Here is a 16,421-nt window from a genome sequence, read left to right on the forward strand (position 1 = left end):
GGACAGAGAGAGACAGAGCATGAACGGGGGAAAGGCAGAGAGAGAGGGAGACACAGAATCGGAAACAGGCTCCAGGCTCTGAGCCATCAGCCCAGAGCCTGACGCGGGGCTCGAACTCACAGACCGCGAGATCGTGACCTGGCTGAAGTCGGATGCTTAACCGACTGCGCCACCCAGGCGCCCCAACCCTGCTCATTTTTTAAAAAATCTTCATTCTGTGTGTGCATGTACACACACGCATGTGTATGTGTTCAGAGACATTATGTTTTTAGAGTAGTTTCAGGTTCACAGCAAAATTAAGAGTAAGACACAGAGATTTCCTATATACATCCTGCCCCTACACATGCATAGCTTCCTCCATTAGGGTCAGGGTTAGTATGAACCTCTGAGTGGTGCCTCCATAAACTACTAGTTTTGGATTCATTCCTAGTGGTTGCATTATAGACAAACATGTAATGCTTTCAGTGTATAAAGAAACATTACTTTAGAGACCTTATTTGGCCAGAATACTGAAATCTAAAAATAAATAGTTATAACATTTCTACTCTACTTTCTTTTTCTTTTTTTAATGTTTTATTTATTTGGGGGGGGGGGAGGGGCAGAGAGAGAGGAGGAGACACAGAATCCGAAGCAGGCTCCAGGTTCAGAACTGTCAGCACAGAGCCTGATGCGGGGCTCAAACCCACAAACCGTGAGAACATGACCTGAGCAGAAGTCAGACACTTAACTGACTGAGCCACCCAGGAACTCCCTCCACTCTACTTTCAAAACAAAATAATCACCAGTATATATGGTTCTTAGAGAAAGAAAAAACTTTCAGACACTTCCTAGACGTGAGAGAAAATTGTTGGTTTCCAGTCTTGAAATTTAATGCAAAATGGGCTACAACTGTGTGTCATTCAAAATTAGTCAACCTGCCAATGCCAGACTGTTGTCCTAAAGTGTTCTTTTTCCTAACCAATGAGAGAGGAAAGGCAGCATGTACCAATAAAGAATAATGACTATTCCAAAGAAGGAGAGATGTACCAAAACAAAGGCAAGTGAAGCCTAGAGAAGGCCTCCACAGCACAGGGCATATTTCCAGTATATGTCCTGCTGTATAAGGACCTGTTTTTCCTTTTGCAGGAGTGGACTATGCTTCCCTACTGGCTCAGGAGAAGTGGTTTTCTGTTATTCAATGAAAACTGCTATCACTCCTCAAACAAATCACTGATGAAAGTCTGTGTGTCAAGCTGTCAGGCACTAAATTAGGTGCCAAGGAGAAAATCTAAAGATATAATCTCTGTCCTCAAAGAGCTTATAGTCAAATGACATAGATAGTAGTGAACTGATAAATAGAACAAAATGTGATGACTGCTAAGATAAACAGGGAAGAGGAAGGAAGGATACCCCATCTGGCCAGGGAAGATTAGGAAGAGTTTTCCGAAACAATGAAGAGTGAGCTGTGATTTGAAAGCAGCAGAATTTAGGGACAGCTGGGTGGCTCAGTCGGTTAAGCATCCAAGTTCAGCTCACGTCATGATCTCACAGTTCGTGAGTCTGAGGCCCACAACAGGCTCTCTGCTCTCAGCACAGAGCCCGCTTTAAATCCTGTGTCCCTCTCTCTCTGCCTCTCCCCTGCTTGTGCTCTCTTTCTCTCTCAAAAATAAACATTAAGAAAAAAAAAAGCAACAGAATTTAGTCTAAGAATAGGGGGAGAGCTTTCCCACACACAGGAGGACATCCATGGGAAGTTCCCAGGGTAAGAGAGAATGTGCCATATTAGGGGAGCTGCAAGAATTCCTTGTGGCAGATCTTTACAGAAAATGCCTGCAAGTTTCTTCTTCTTTTTTCCTTTTTTAAAGACTTTTTTATTTTTAAGTCATCTCTACACCCAACGTGGGGGCTCAAACTCACAACCCTGAGATCATGAGTCGCATGCTCCACTGACTGAGCCAGCTGGGTGCCCTGAAAATTTTTTCTTAACAACCACATAACAGTGGCGATTACTTTGTACTGAAAATAAAAAGAATGGCTAAAACTGGACTGTTTATTTTTGGATTTAACTTTTCTGGTCATGAAAGTTGAGGCTAGGCTAGAAAGATAAGGAAGGGACCAAGTGTACCATAAGGAGCTTGGCTGGTTCTTACTCTAAAGGCTATGGAAACATTTTAAGTGTGCACACTTGTGTGTGTATACGTGGGGGAGAGAGAGAAAGCTAAACATATAAACAAGGATGAGTTTGTTTTTCTAAGCAGGCAAAACAAATGCAAAGGAGGTGGTTTCAGACTCTGCTGAGGTAAATAAAGCAAGAAGTGATAAGGGCCTGAACTAAGTAGCAGAGAAGGGCATATACTTGAGAAGTGTTAAGGAAGAAGATAAATCACAATGACTAACAGTTGGAAGGCCTGAAGGAAACACAAAAGAATGGAATGACCGCTCAGCAAAGGCTTTTTAGAGAACTATAGCATTATGTGTCACATCTCACATTTGAATAATCTTTGACTCAGTAAGTTCACACAAGTATTTATTTTACGCAAATATTCATGTGCAAAAAGGTATTTGTATATGGACCTTGAATAAAGTACTGTCTGAAAACTAAAAAATTGAAATCTGAAAACTAAAAAATGCTTAAAAAAAACTTAGGGCACAAACACACCTGGAATTCTATATAGATTTTTAAAAAATAAAGCAGACCTATATACACTGATAAAAACCTTCCAAACATACTAAATTTAAAAAAGCTATGAAAGTTATGAATATTAAAATCTCATTCATGTAAAAAAAGATGTGTGTGTGTGTGTGTGTGTGTGTGTGTGTGTGTGTATTAAAGTGGGAATATATATATACACATCAATATCTAAATCCATAACAAAGGTCTGGAAAGATATGTATTATAGTAGTGGTACTTACCTATGGGAAGTAAAGTGGGAGAAGTAGGCACTACATACATACTTATGTACTGTTGATATCTTCTACCATAAGAATTTATTATTAGTGTATCTTTTTTAAATCAACAAAATAGTGGGGGGAAAAATAACTCCCAGGCTTTTAGCATAGTCAGTCAGGAAGATATCACTGCCAATCACTGAGTTAGAGAATAGAGAAGGTAGATTAAGTGGAAAATTATGAATTTAGGTTTGGATTTGATGAGTGATGTTTTGAGGAAATCTAATAGAGCTGTCCTTGCGGATAGTAAGATATAAGGACCTACAGCTCAGGGGAGAAAACTCGGCTGGAGACATAGATCTAACAGTCATCAACATGAGTGGCAATTTTAGCCAAGGAAATAAATTAGATTAGTCAAAGAGATGGTGTTGTGAGAAAAGCCTTAGAGACCTTTGCTTAGAGACTGGATGAGGTGAGGTTGTATTACAGTGAAATGAAGAATGAAAGGGAAGTGAAGAAGTAGAACAGATAACAACAAGCAAAAAGCTTGAAGGAAAATAAAGAAAACTAGGTGAAAATTTGGTGGTAGCTAGAGGGAGCCTTGAGGGTAGGCAGGGAAAAACTTTTCTTTCAAAAGATGATAAAAGCAAGCATATTTAAAAGCTAACAGAAAGGAGCCAGTAGAAGAAGGGGAGGTGGAAGTCATGGTCTAGAAGAATAAAGAAAAAGCGAGGCTGTAAAGGAGAGGGGGAGGAATGAAATCCAGGATACGCTACAGCACACCTGGCAAGATTAGGTTTAGACCGAAGACATTTCTCATAGAGACAAAAGGAAAAGTCAAGACAGAAAGCCAAGTGCGGGATAAAGAAAGCAGACAATTTTCTTCCACTAGTCGTTATGTGCAAACAGATGTCACCTGTAAGCTGACAGGGGACGGAGAGGAGTAGGAGTTAAAGCTTGGAGGAACACCAAGGGAGCTCAGTCTAAACCTGAGACATAGATTTGCATGACTGGGTAACTGTTTTCCCCAAGAACCCAGCACCCATGATGCAGGAGTAGAGGATGGGGTCATTACTGCAATTTTAGAGGGTAAAATGAAAACATTTAGGGAAGAGAAAGAGGCAAAGGACAAGTACTGAAGGCCCTCAACTATTTTTCGCAACATCTTCAATTCTAAAGAGATCTTTACCTATGCGTGGAGTACTTATTTACGAGGGAAAAAACTAGGTCTTCTCTTAAAAACAGTTCCTTGGCTCTGAGCGTAGCTGCTCTGTGAGGAGATTATTTTAAGTAAATTTTATTTTTGGTCTTTGGATTACCTGTAAGCAGGCCATCAAAAATATGGACAGCAAGTGCCAGTTTTATACTTAGGAGAGAAAAAAGTTTAATTCATTACATTCAAGTGAATTATTAAAATAATTAAATATCTATGTAAGTACTTTGTAAGTATATGCGACAGAATTAGAAGACTATAAACAAATCTAAATTTTGATTTTTTGTGTTTTAGGGTGCTAGAATTATAGATTTTTAGCAATTTTCTAGCATTTGAAAAATGTTAGTACTATAAAAGAAGTTAAAACAAAATTTAACAATTTCAAATTGCTTTTATTTATTTTTTAATGTTTATTTTTGAGAGAGAGAGGGAGAGAATGAGCGAGCAAGTGAGAGAGGGAGGGCATGAGCAGGGGAGAGGGAGACACAGAATCTAAAGCAGGCTCCAGTCTCTGACTGTCAGCACAGAGCCAGACATGGGGCTTGAACCCATGAACTATGAGAGCATGATCTGAGCCAAAGTTGGAGGCTTAACCAACTAAGCCACCCAGGCACCCTCAAATTGTTTTTAAAATGCTAAACAAATAAGTGAAAACCCTAAGTATATATAAGCTATCATCAATTTGGGAGATTCGAAATGAAAAAGTCATTGCTGTTATAAAGTCATAATACATTGTTCACATAATCATGAAGTCATATTTTCAGTTAGCCTAAGTACTAACTGCTACTCATTGCTACTTTTAACAAAGCTAAATGGCCAGATACTTATTTATCAATAGAGGGAAAAATCAACGAGAGGATTACCTTGTCTTTTGACTGTCCCTGCCGAGCAATTGCATCATATTTAATTTTTCCTTCAGCATCCACCTGAATGGCCAGCGCATTTGACATTTTTTTCTTTCGTCCCATATCCAGTGGATACTGGGCCACATGGATCTCTGGAAAAGCACCGCCATCTCCAAAATCCTACATATTAAAAAGGAAAGAAATAAAAAGAATACTTAATAATTTGAGGTTCAAGATATATTCATTCATTCACCAAATAATTATTGAGCCCTTGTTATAGTAGATGCTAAGAGATACGCAGTAAAGAAACAGAGGTCGCTGGTCTTGTGCAGTGTACATTCCAGTGGGCAAAGATGTAAAAAGCCTAATCTTTGGCTTGTAATAAATGCCTTGAAAATACAATGGGACTGCAAAGAAAATCTACTTTCCTTTTTTTTAATTAAGCTTATTGATTTATTTTTGAGAGAGGAGAGAGAATCCCAAGCAGGCTCTGCCCTGTCAACACAGAGCACTACTATGCAGGGCTCGAATCATGAACTGTGAGATCATGATCTGAGCTGAAATCAAGAGTCAGACACTTAACTGACCGACCCACCAAGTGCCCTAGAAAGTCTACTTTTGATACTGCGGCTAGGACAGCCTTTGTGAAGAGGTAATGTGAGTTAAAGCTAAATAATGAGAAATCAGGTATGAGAAGATCTGAGGGAAGCATTTTTTAGGTAAAGCAAGTAGCATGAAGGTACTGCTATAAGAACAAGCTTGGGATGTCCTTGGAAACAAGTGTCCAGTGAGGCTGGAGCTTACTGGGACAGAGGAGCAGACACATAGGTGATAACCTTGCACGGGCAGACAAACACCAGATCATGAAAGGGCTTCTAGACCATGGCAAAGATTTTTATATACATGACAGGATGAAATTAAGTAGAACGTTTAGGACAAAGAAAAGATTTTTAGTTTTAGCATACATAATGTTCTTAGTGAGGCAAAGGTCAAGGTACAACAGGGCAGAAATGTAAAGAATTTTTTCTTGGAACCAGATTTTAATAACATATTTATTCATGTTCCAGGAGAAGCAAATAAATAGAAAGGAAGGCTCTAGAAATGAGTTCACCACATTTCTAATGGTGATGATATACAATTACTTAGAAGACAAGACTAAGACTTCTCAAGTAGCACAAGCTAAGTAACATCTGTTGATGAAGTTTAACATTACAAAAAAGGTAGATGGTCAAATAAACATATGAATGTTAAATACAATTTTTAAATAGCTTTGTTAAACTTAGTAATATTTGCTTAGGAATTATATTGTACACTCAACAATCCACACTCATTTAATTCCTGTATTTCAACAATCATACTTTCATATGGAAAAAATTCAAGTTTAGCAACATTAAGTGATTTTCCCAAGATGTCCTGCATAGGCAGGACTTGAACTCAGATCTTTTGACTCCAAAAAACTGTATTTTCTACTGAACTAAAATTCTTTCCTTTTTAGCTCTAAAAAGGGCAAATCAATACAACTAAAAAATGATGGAAAAAACATTAAAATTAATCATTTACAGGGGGTTTGATGAAAAATTTTATGTAAATAACTACTTTTATAAGACCTCCTCCTTCAAGAAATATTCCATTAGATCCTGGATATGTGATTTCCTAGAGACAATATACTGACTTGCTAAAGAAAATTTTGACATTTCTAAAAACAAACAATAAAGCTGAGGGAGACATTTCTTATGAATTCGGCAGAAAATAGTTAAAATATTCCCAAGAAAGGTGCTACCTGTAGCCAGGACATCAATCTGACATATGCTCAGATCTGCTGGGGTTCTTCAACTATAACAAGTACTTCTGACTGTGGATGTGGCATTATGCGGTCATTAAGCTTGCCAGAAAATCATAGCTTTTACTCTGAACACTAGAACAAAATGCTTTCTCCACAGAACGTTCACTCCCCTCAAGAAGCATTCACAGTCTTTCCAGATTGGCTGGCCATTTTGGTTTGATTTTCAAATAAACTGTTCTGTTCTACCAAGATGTATGAAACCTTTAGTCAAGTAAGATTTTAAAAAGTACCTGAATGTCATAATGCTAAAATGGAAGCCTAATCTTTGGATGAGGTTTCTGTTGTATGTAAAATGATGTCTGCTACCCCCACTCTGTAATCTATTGAGAGGCAAACGAAGACTATCTATAATCCCTCAAGGGACACACTATCCTTCTATCAGATAATGTCAATCACTACCTTTTTGCCCCAGATAAGAGGGCATTCCAGCCCCCTTGATAATCTTCTTTTGCCCCACACCTCACAAATTACACTATCAGTGAAAACAAAAGTAACAACAACAAAAAACCCTTAGTAATTTTAGTAAGACTGGCTTTCACACATTAGAATTAATAAGGACTAGAGGACAGCTAAGGGAAAAAAACAAGGAAATTTTTTAAAAGACATGATCTAGTTGGGAGTTTGTCTTTTAGGCTCTATAGAGTGTTCTGGTAGGCAGGGGGAATGCCAAGCATGGGAGAGGCTGAGAATAGAGACAACAACAAATTTCAGTCCAATGAATACTTAGTTCACCATGATCTGCACTTGGAGGCATACGAAAAAAAGTTGAGGGCACAATTCCTTCACATTTGTAAGGCAAAAATCACAACCATAAAAGGACAGAATGTAACAGAGTGATAAAATGAAAATAATTGTGTACAAACATGAATGGTATAGGCACAAAGATTTTTTAATAGGGCAGGCACATTCCTTGGGAAGTGGAAGAGCGAAATTTGCAGGAGTCAGAATGAATACTGACTGAGAGACAGAGAAGAAAAAGGCTTGATCAAAGAGGAAGTAGTCTTGGGGAGGCAAAATAGTTGTCTCAAATGTTTGCTTTTCTCCCTAGATGAAAAAGGTGGTCAAGCATGGGAAGACTGCCCTGCAATTAGGGAAAAGAATAGGTATTGATCTGCTCTAAAGGATACAGAGTAATTAGGAAGATAGGTACTACCAAAGAAGTTTGTTTTTTGGAAATAAGCTAGAAATATAAAAAGATCATTTCAGAGTCTTCTTTCTCCCTCACTGCCTCCAAATCAACCATCAAATTCTTTTATACCTTCTAAAATATTTATCTAATATGTATATTAGACATATATTAATATTCTCAAATTGAAGACAAGAAAACTGATAAAGAGGGGTCAGGATCTGCCCAGTGTCACACGAATAGTAAGCAGCATAGCTATGATGCAAAAACACTTATTTTTACTTATTCTTTTAAACTTCTCGCCCATGCTCTTTCCAATATACTTGACAAGAAGGAAATCAGAAATAGAAATGCTGCTGGAGTTTTCCCTGGAGGAGGAAGGCTATCTCTTCAGGGTTACATGGCATTGTGTATGTGGGGAGAAGGGAGGGAAAGGCACCCGAACATGAACTCTTCTTTTCATTTTCTCCTTACTTTCCCATTATTTTCCATATGCAGTAATCCCTGGATTTATAGAGAGTATGCTAGTTTCTTTTGTACCTGTTTAATAGTTGGACATAAGAAGAGACATAAACAGGTACAATTCTCTTATGATCACAAAGAAGTGGTAATAAGCCAGAAGAAAAAGATCAATCCTCTAAAAGGAATATATGTCTTAGGAACTCACGACCAGAATTTCTAGCATATTGGCATTCATGTGCAGAGGTTCTAGGGTATTTTACAAGGGTATTATAATAAACGTTAACACAATTATTTACCTCTAATAACCGAGGTATCCAGCCTTTCCGGTACCCGTATGGAGGAGGTTCTCTTCGGGAGGAGACCAGTGAGGTCTGTCGTGATCTCTGAGATCTTGCCTTTTCTTCAGCCTCAAGCTGGTCCTGAGATAGCTGAGTAGGTGCAGGTAAAAAGCTATAAGCAAAGATAATAAAAGTCAGATTTAAAAAAAACTCTTACATTTGATCATTGCAATTTGGCCATCAGAGACTATTTTACCATAATACTTTTTCCCTTAAGCAAAAAAGCAAACATTTCAATGATTCATGGCAGTATATAATATCAGTCATTTTACTTTGCCTGGAAAGAAATAAACGCTCAGAGACATACAGTAAAAACATCTGACTAAGATGCAGGCAAATGATGCCCATAATAAAAAACTAACAGATATTTCATATAATAGATAAACTACTCAGTGGTTATGCTTCCACATTTCTTTTCTTGTAACAAGCAAGAAAACATTCTCAATTACCCAGGGGCCAACTGTCCAGTATATGGTGTCTTAGTGCCTTTACTACTTTTACACTCCTTATTTTTAACTACTTTACTCTTATTCTTCTTACTTTTAACTATTTTAATGTCAACAACAACAACAAAAAATAATAAGGATTAGCACTGAATGTAACAAAGAGGTGCATAAAAGAAAGAAAACACAGGTTGCATATATGAGTGTGTTCTCCCAAAGGTATCTAATTTAGAATGCAATTTAAAACTTGAGAGGTCAAAGATTCAAAGGAGAAATTCTAAAGATGTAGTATGTCATTCTTTAATCACAGCAGCCTTTTTACCAAGTTATTCTTAACAACTTTCAAGTATGATAAATGTTATTATAGAGATACCCCAAAGTATCACAGAAAGATTCCAGTAAATTGATATGTTTAATGGAAAAGTTAGGGTTCCTTTGTGATTCTTGGCGACTAAGCATATTTGGATAAGCAGAACTTATTTATTCAAAATATTTATTGATCACTTGGGTGCAGGTACTGTGCTATGTAAGCAATGAGACTATAAGAGAGAGGTTACAGCCTTGCAGAGGAGGGACAATCAAATGCTTACACAATTCCCTAATTACAAATTGTATCAAACGATGAAGGAAAAGTATACAGTGCTATGACGGTATACATCAGAGGGATCTAATCCAGTCCAGAATGTCAGGAATGTGACAGCTAAGAGCTCAGAGTTCAAATCCAACCTATGCCAGGTAGTAACCCAGATAAGTTACTTATCTCTCTGAACCTCTGTTTTCTCATCTGTAATGGCAGATCAAAAGACCACCTACGTCACAGAATTGCTCTAAGTAGTAAATGTGAAAATCTATGACCCCCTTGGCACAGTGTCTAAATACTCATCAACGCATATTGTTCCATACATATTTGATTATGTGGAGCCATTCCGTGATTCCACCAATTTGGATCAGTTGCGCCCCACCCATGCTCCCACAAGACACTCTATGTGCCACTACTATAACATTTATCTTACTGTATCACAATCATCTACTCATTTACCTCTTTCTCTCACCAGACTGAGCAACTTGCAGGAATCATGGCTTCTGCTTCATTTCATCCCTAACTCTCTAGGCACTGTCCAGCTCACAGCAAGGGCTACTTATATGTTTGCAGGAGAACTAAATTCACTCTGCCCTTTGCTCTCACCATCTTTATGTCACTACAATCTTATTGCCTTTCCTTTTGCCATCTCAAGATCTTTACATTTGCTACTCCATCTACCATAAAATGCTCCATTTATTAAGAACATTCTTTCCTGTAGTGCTTTTATGGAAAACTCTTTCCCAGATCATTCATTCATTCATTCATTTTAAAAGATTTTGTTAAAAAAATTTTTTTTAATGTTTTTATTTATTTTTGAAGGAGAGAGAGACAGAGCATGAGCGGGGGAGGAGCAGAGAGAGAGGGAGACATAGAATTTGAAGCAGGCTCCAGGCTCTAAGCTGTCAGCACAGAGCCCGATGCGGGGCTCGAACTCACGAACTGTGAGATCATGACCTGAGCCGAAGTCGGACGCTTAACCGACTGAGCCACCCAGGTGCCCCTAAAGATTTTATTTTTAAGTAATCTCCACACCCAATGTGGGGCTTGAACCTACAACCCTGAGACCAAGAGTCTCAAGCTGTACCAAGTGGGCCAGCCACACACCCCTCCTAGATCTTTTAGTCCTTGCTTCTTAGCATTCTTGTCTCTGCTCATTTATACCTCTCCACAGCTGTTTTCTGACCACCTTGTCCAAAACAGGACCCCACTCCACATTTTGAGTCACTCTTTGTCCTTTCATTTTTATTTCTAGTAATTCCTATCTGAAATTGCATTATTGATTTGTTTACTCATATATAGTCTATCTCTCCTAGAATGTAAGCTCTTTGAAAACAAGGAGTTTGCAACACTGATTTAATACTGTAAAACCAGCACTAGAATAGTGCCTGGCACGTGGTAGATCCTCAACAAATATGTACTAACTGAAGGATGGATGAATGGATGAATGGAGCCAAAAGTTTTGGGTTTCTACCATAGTTATTTTCAGTATAGCATGTATATCCAGTAATAGAAGGCATACAAAGACAGTTCCAAAGAAGCTACAATATTTACTTATTTTACTCTTCTTTTTACCTTCTGTTGGAGGAACTGGTCACTAAAATGATCAAAAGGCAGGCAGCCTGTCAAAGTGGAGAATTCAGACAATCCAATAAACAGGTTACCTGGCCTGGATTAGGGTCTGAACATACTCTAGCCTTCCAGAGGGTCTTAAATTTGCAGTTCCTTGTAAAGAATGACATTCCCACAAAGAGGCACACTCCTGCAGTAGCAGGGTAGGGGGAAGGGGTACAGAGTGGGCTGCATATGCAGGCCGAAAGGCTACTTCAGTGGTTCTCAACTGGGGGGCAAAATATTTACAATGCAGGTGTATGATAATACCTAGATACATACAATTCATTAAGATTGTCAAGACTTGGGGGTAGAGAATGGGGGCAGTATCACTGGCATCTAGTGGGAGGAAGCCAAAGATATTGCTAAACATCTTACTATACACAGGACAGCCCCATACCAGAATGAATTATCCAGCCCAAAATATCAACAGTGCTGGTGTTGAGACAACTTAGTCTACTCTCCCCCTTTACTAAATAAAGCATACTAAATGCAAGTGATGTTATTAGACACATAACCTTAAATATACTTGAATTTAGAAAACTTAATCAGGAGGACTTTCAGTCTTTAGTAACAATAACTGGTGACACCAAAACTATAACATATCAGTTCCGTCAGGTCTCTGCTGTTAAGAATCCTTGGTAGATCTTGGAGATAAATAACACTTCACCTGGAAACTTGAGACCACCTCTAAAAATCAAATTAGTCAGAACTCAACAAAATCAGAACACTATGTAGTCCCCAAGACTAGTCATTTGAAGACTGCACTCTGTCACTGCAATTTTAAGCACACAATACCCACGCCATGTTATTTTTCCTGTGTGTCCTTTTCAAATTCCAGCTTTTCCACAAAACCTTTACTCATAACTCTAGTAATCTTTGCCACTGTGCCTCCCACCTGGAGGTGCACTCAAAAGTCTGTTTGTAACATTTACTAAAGAAAACTCCCAGTCCATTCAACTCATTTCATCTAATTCTTTTTGCACTTAAGGTTAGTACTACACAAGCGAGCATTTGTGTGCCCTTACTTCTTTCATATCTGTATGCCTTGTACCCCCATCTTCCCTGCAAAGACTGTTAGGTTTCCTTTTGTATATACACAACCCCCAGGGTAAAGCAAGGAACCCAAACCTAATTACCCCAAGAATTTTCTGCTTAAAACATTTTTAGGATTCATCAGCCAGGAAAATTAAATATAAGGAGAATCAAATGTGTTCAGAGAACTCAAGCTTATGTCCTAAAATGATTACTTTCCTTACGACGAACTTAGACAACTCAACTTTTCCTGCTTGCATTCGCATGGAAAGTTTTTCCACTCAGATGGGGCAGCAAGGTCGCACACCAGTAGTAGTTACGTAACTCCTCGGAATCTCCCACTTAAACATATTTTTCTCAAAGGCGGGGACCACTTTACATGCGGTTACCAAGGCAACCGGGAACAGCAAAAATCTGAAGCGGTTCTACCTACGGAAGAAATTCTAAGGTCCAAAGTTATAGTGCAGAGCAGCGACACCTTATTAGCAACGCAGCGGCCGCTACAGTAGCTAATTTAAAATCTCTGTCCAGCACCGGGCCCGCTTTTTTCAAGAATCCTTGTTTCGGGACAGAGACGAGACTTCGGCAGACCCACCGCCGTTAAGCCGGGCAGTCACCTCCCGCCGCTTCACTCCGCCCAAATAAGCTACTGCTCTCCACATTCCCACCGTGCCCGCGCAAGCCGCGGACCGGACGGAGAGCTCGCCACATCCCCAAGATGTTCAAGCGAAAAACACGTGCGACTCCTTGCCATCTGAGACTGAAAAACTATTCACCACGCCGAAGCTTTCGGCTCTAATGGGGGGGGGGGTACTCAACCCGGGAAACCGCTCAGGAAAGACCCCAGCTTCGCTGAGGCCTAGTCGCCCCGGAGGCCGGCAAGAGGGCCTAGCCGTGGTCGCGGCCCACGTCGCTCTGTGCCCTGAGCCAGGTCACCGCCCGGAGACAGTGGGCAGAGAAATGAAAAAGGTGGGTACTCCCAGACCCTTCCGTATCGAGGACCCCAATCAACAACCCACCTGGTGAGCGCCATCTTCTTCCGCTTCTTCCAGCGCGAGCGACAGCACCGCGGGGCGGGTCTTTCCCCTTGACGAGAAGTGGAGAGGAAGAAGCACGCGATACGCAGGCGCCTCAGCCGAAGGGCCTTCTGGGATTTGTAGTTCTTTGGACAAGAGTACGCTTTGGTTCTGTCCTAACCAGACCGACTGGTTATTAACGGGATGAGGGCTTCATTTAAGAAAGGCAGATGTACACTGTGACATGATGCAGCGTTCCCTAGGCAAAATAACGAAGGTGAGAGATGCCTTTTAAACTGCTTTATTTTATTCCCCACTCAGTCTCATTCCCCATGTAGGGAGGGATCCCAAATACAAGAGTATCCCGGGAACAGCAACGTTAAATAAAAGGGTGACAGGGCTTTAAAACAATAGGAAATTGTGGGACCGTCGAATGGAGAGTTTTAGGACGCTCTAAAAACATTCACACCCGAAACTTTTCTTTCCACACCCCGCCCCCAAAATACTCTACTGGGAAGATAGTGTGATCCTTGGTTAAGTTACCTTTACAACACTTCCTTTGTATACTATGTATGTTTGTGTTTTAGGTAGTTTATGTGTTTCACTTAGATTATGGATTAAACATAATCTTTGATGAACTGATAGGATAAATGAAATCTGCTTACAAAGATTGGAGAAAGGGAAGTGGGTAGAGTACAGATGAAATGAGAACAGCCATTTTTGATCACTGTTCAAGCTGGATAATGGGGAAATGGATGTTCGTTATACTCATATATTGGACATTTTCCATGACAAAAAGTAGATACAATCTTTTAGTTGCAGTATAGCACACATACAGAGAGGTGCATACACTGTGAATGTGCAGCTTTTTGAATTTTCCTGAACCAAACACACTACTTTGAACAGAAGCAGCAACATCCCCTACCCAGGATGAATCAATTTCTGGTGTGACAAGATGTTATAGGCTAATCTAGTACTTTTTCTGCCCCAGACTTGGAATCAGTCATTTCTCCAAGGAGCCCTCCTTTAAGTAGGAAAGTGATATTTAGAGAAGACAATCTAGATGCTACAAATATTCATGGTTACTGGGTTGATTATTGTTTGTAAGCCTTTTTAATTGGCAAAACTAAAACATTTACATATACACACATATTTTTTGAGAAAATGCATCATGCATTTATATTAATATTTCTGGGGAAAACTTAGGATTCCACAGATTTTGCTTAACTTTGATTTTATATGCATATCTCTTCTGAAAATCTTGGTACCTATTGGCATTAACATAATTACATTTGGCAATAATGGCAATGACATAATCAATTAACATAATTGCTTCATCCTACTGTATATATGAAATAGTTTCAGAATAACAGTACTAATATGATTACTTATTGAAACTTAATAGTTTCTGATTTTTTTTTCAATTCTTTTTGCCCTTAGACTATATCTCTCTAGGCATGTATAGTCAAATTGCACGGCTTTAAAGTGACTTGGGGCAGGGTGTGCCTGGTTGGCTCAATTGGTAGAGCATGTGGCTCTTGATCTCAGGATTGTAAATTTTAGTCACATGTTGGGTGTAGAGATTTCTTAAAAAAAGAAAGGAAGAAAGTAAGAGACTTGGAATAGTTCCTCTCTGTGGGACTATGCCACTAACTTGATAGTTTTATTTCTTTTTGCTTTGGATTCTTAGGAGTCACTTAAAAAAAAAAGTTTTGTGAAACAGTTACATCGTTCCAAAGCCAAAATTCACCAAGGTGGTACATTTAGAGAAGTCTAGGTTCTTTCCCTGACTCTTCTGTCATTTTCCCTTCCTCTCCTTATAGGTAACCTTTAAAAAATTTTTATGGTTTATCTTTACATTTAAAAAAATACACAAATACATATATATTTGTATGCTCCTTTTCCTTTCCTAGACATATGGTAGATACCATACACACTTTTTTCTACCTTGCCTTTATTCCATTTATTGTATCGTAGAGATCACTCCTTTGCAGTATATGGAAATCACATTGGAAATTTTGAGCAGAGAAAACACATGATCTGATTTATGTTTTAAGAAGATCATTATGACTGCTGTGTTGAAAATGGACTCCAAGAAGCAAGAAAGGAAACAGGGAGACCAGTTGGGTGGCTTTTGTGATAATTCAGGAATAGATGCTGATGGTTTAGGGAGGGAGGTAGTGGTAGAGATGGCAAGAAGAGATTGGAATCTGGATCTATTTTGAAGGTAGAACGAACAAATTTTAATACTAGAATTGATGTGAAATATGAAAGAATAATCATGGATGGCTCTGAGGGTTTATGTTTGAGAAATTAGAGGCATGGAGTTGCTATTTACTATGATGGCAAACTGCAAGAGAGTCATGTTTGTGGGAGATCAGGAGTTTGGTTTTGAACATCTTACATTTGAAATGGCTGTTAGATATAGATAGCCAAGTAAAACTGTCAAGGAAGTAGTTGTATATACAAGTTTGAAGTGTAGGGGAAAAGGTCTGGGCTGGAGACCTTTGTGAGTATAGATGGTATGTAAATTTATGATACCAGATGAGATTATCTAGAAAGTGTAGCTACAGAAGAGAAATTTTTCAAGGACAGCCTTCTGGAGTGAATTCCCATATTTAGAGATTGGAGAGATGAGAAACCAGTAAAAGAGACTGAAAAAGAATGGGCAGAAGTTTGATCGATAGAATCAGTGGAGAGGAAGCATCCCTCTATCTTTTGGATCAGAAGCTATAAGATTGAGTTGCCAGTATTTATCTATCCTGGCATATAGCAAGACTCTGTGACAGGAAAGAATGAGGCCACCATGCAAAAACAAGGAGACCAGAAGGGTAAAGAGACGGGAAGAGAGATGTTGAGACCTCTGACAACATCATGGAAGTTCCTGGATTCAGTAGTGCCTGAAGACCATACCATCCTGAACTTAAAAAAAAAAAAAAATTATTTAAGTAATCTCTACACCCAACATGAGACTCAGACTCATACCCCCAAAATCAAGAGTCACACACTTCTCTGACTGAGCCAGCCAGGTGTCCCACCGT

The 16,421-nt window shown here is 39.1% G+C and overlaps 1 protein-coding gene across 1 annotated transcript in view; it reads right to left on the reverse strand.

Annotated features, from left to right (window-relative positions):
- Positions 1 to 13,514, reverse strand: part of SNW1 (SNW domain containing 1) — a 33,030-nt gene extending 19,516 nt beyond the window's left edge. Inside the window, exons 1-3 of the mRNA XM_003987872.5 lie at positions 13,384 to 13,514; positions 8,654 to 8,807; positions 4,945 to 5,106 (exon numbers count right to left, since the gene is read on the reverse strand). Of these exons, the coding sequence (XP_003987921.1) occupies positions 4,945 to 5,106; positions 8,654 to 8,807; positions 13,384 to 13,397 (330 nt within the window). The 5' untranslated portion in view covers positions 13,398 to 13,514. The remainder of the gene's footprint in view (positions 1 to 4,944; positions 5,107 to 8,653; positions 8,808 to 13,383) is intronic.
- Positions 13,515 to 16,421: the final 2,907 nt, after the last annotated feature.

The sequence above is a fragment of the Felis catus genome, chromosome B3 (assembly GCF_018350175.1).
Source record: "Felis catus isolate Fca126 chromosome B3, F.catus_Fca126_mat1.0, whole genome shotgun sequence".
Lineage (NCBI taxonomy): Eukaryota > Metazoa > Chordata > Mammalia > Carnivora > Felidae > Felis > Felis catus.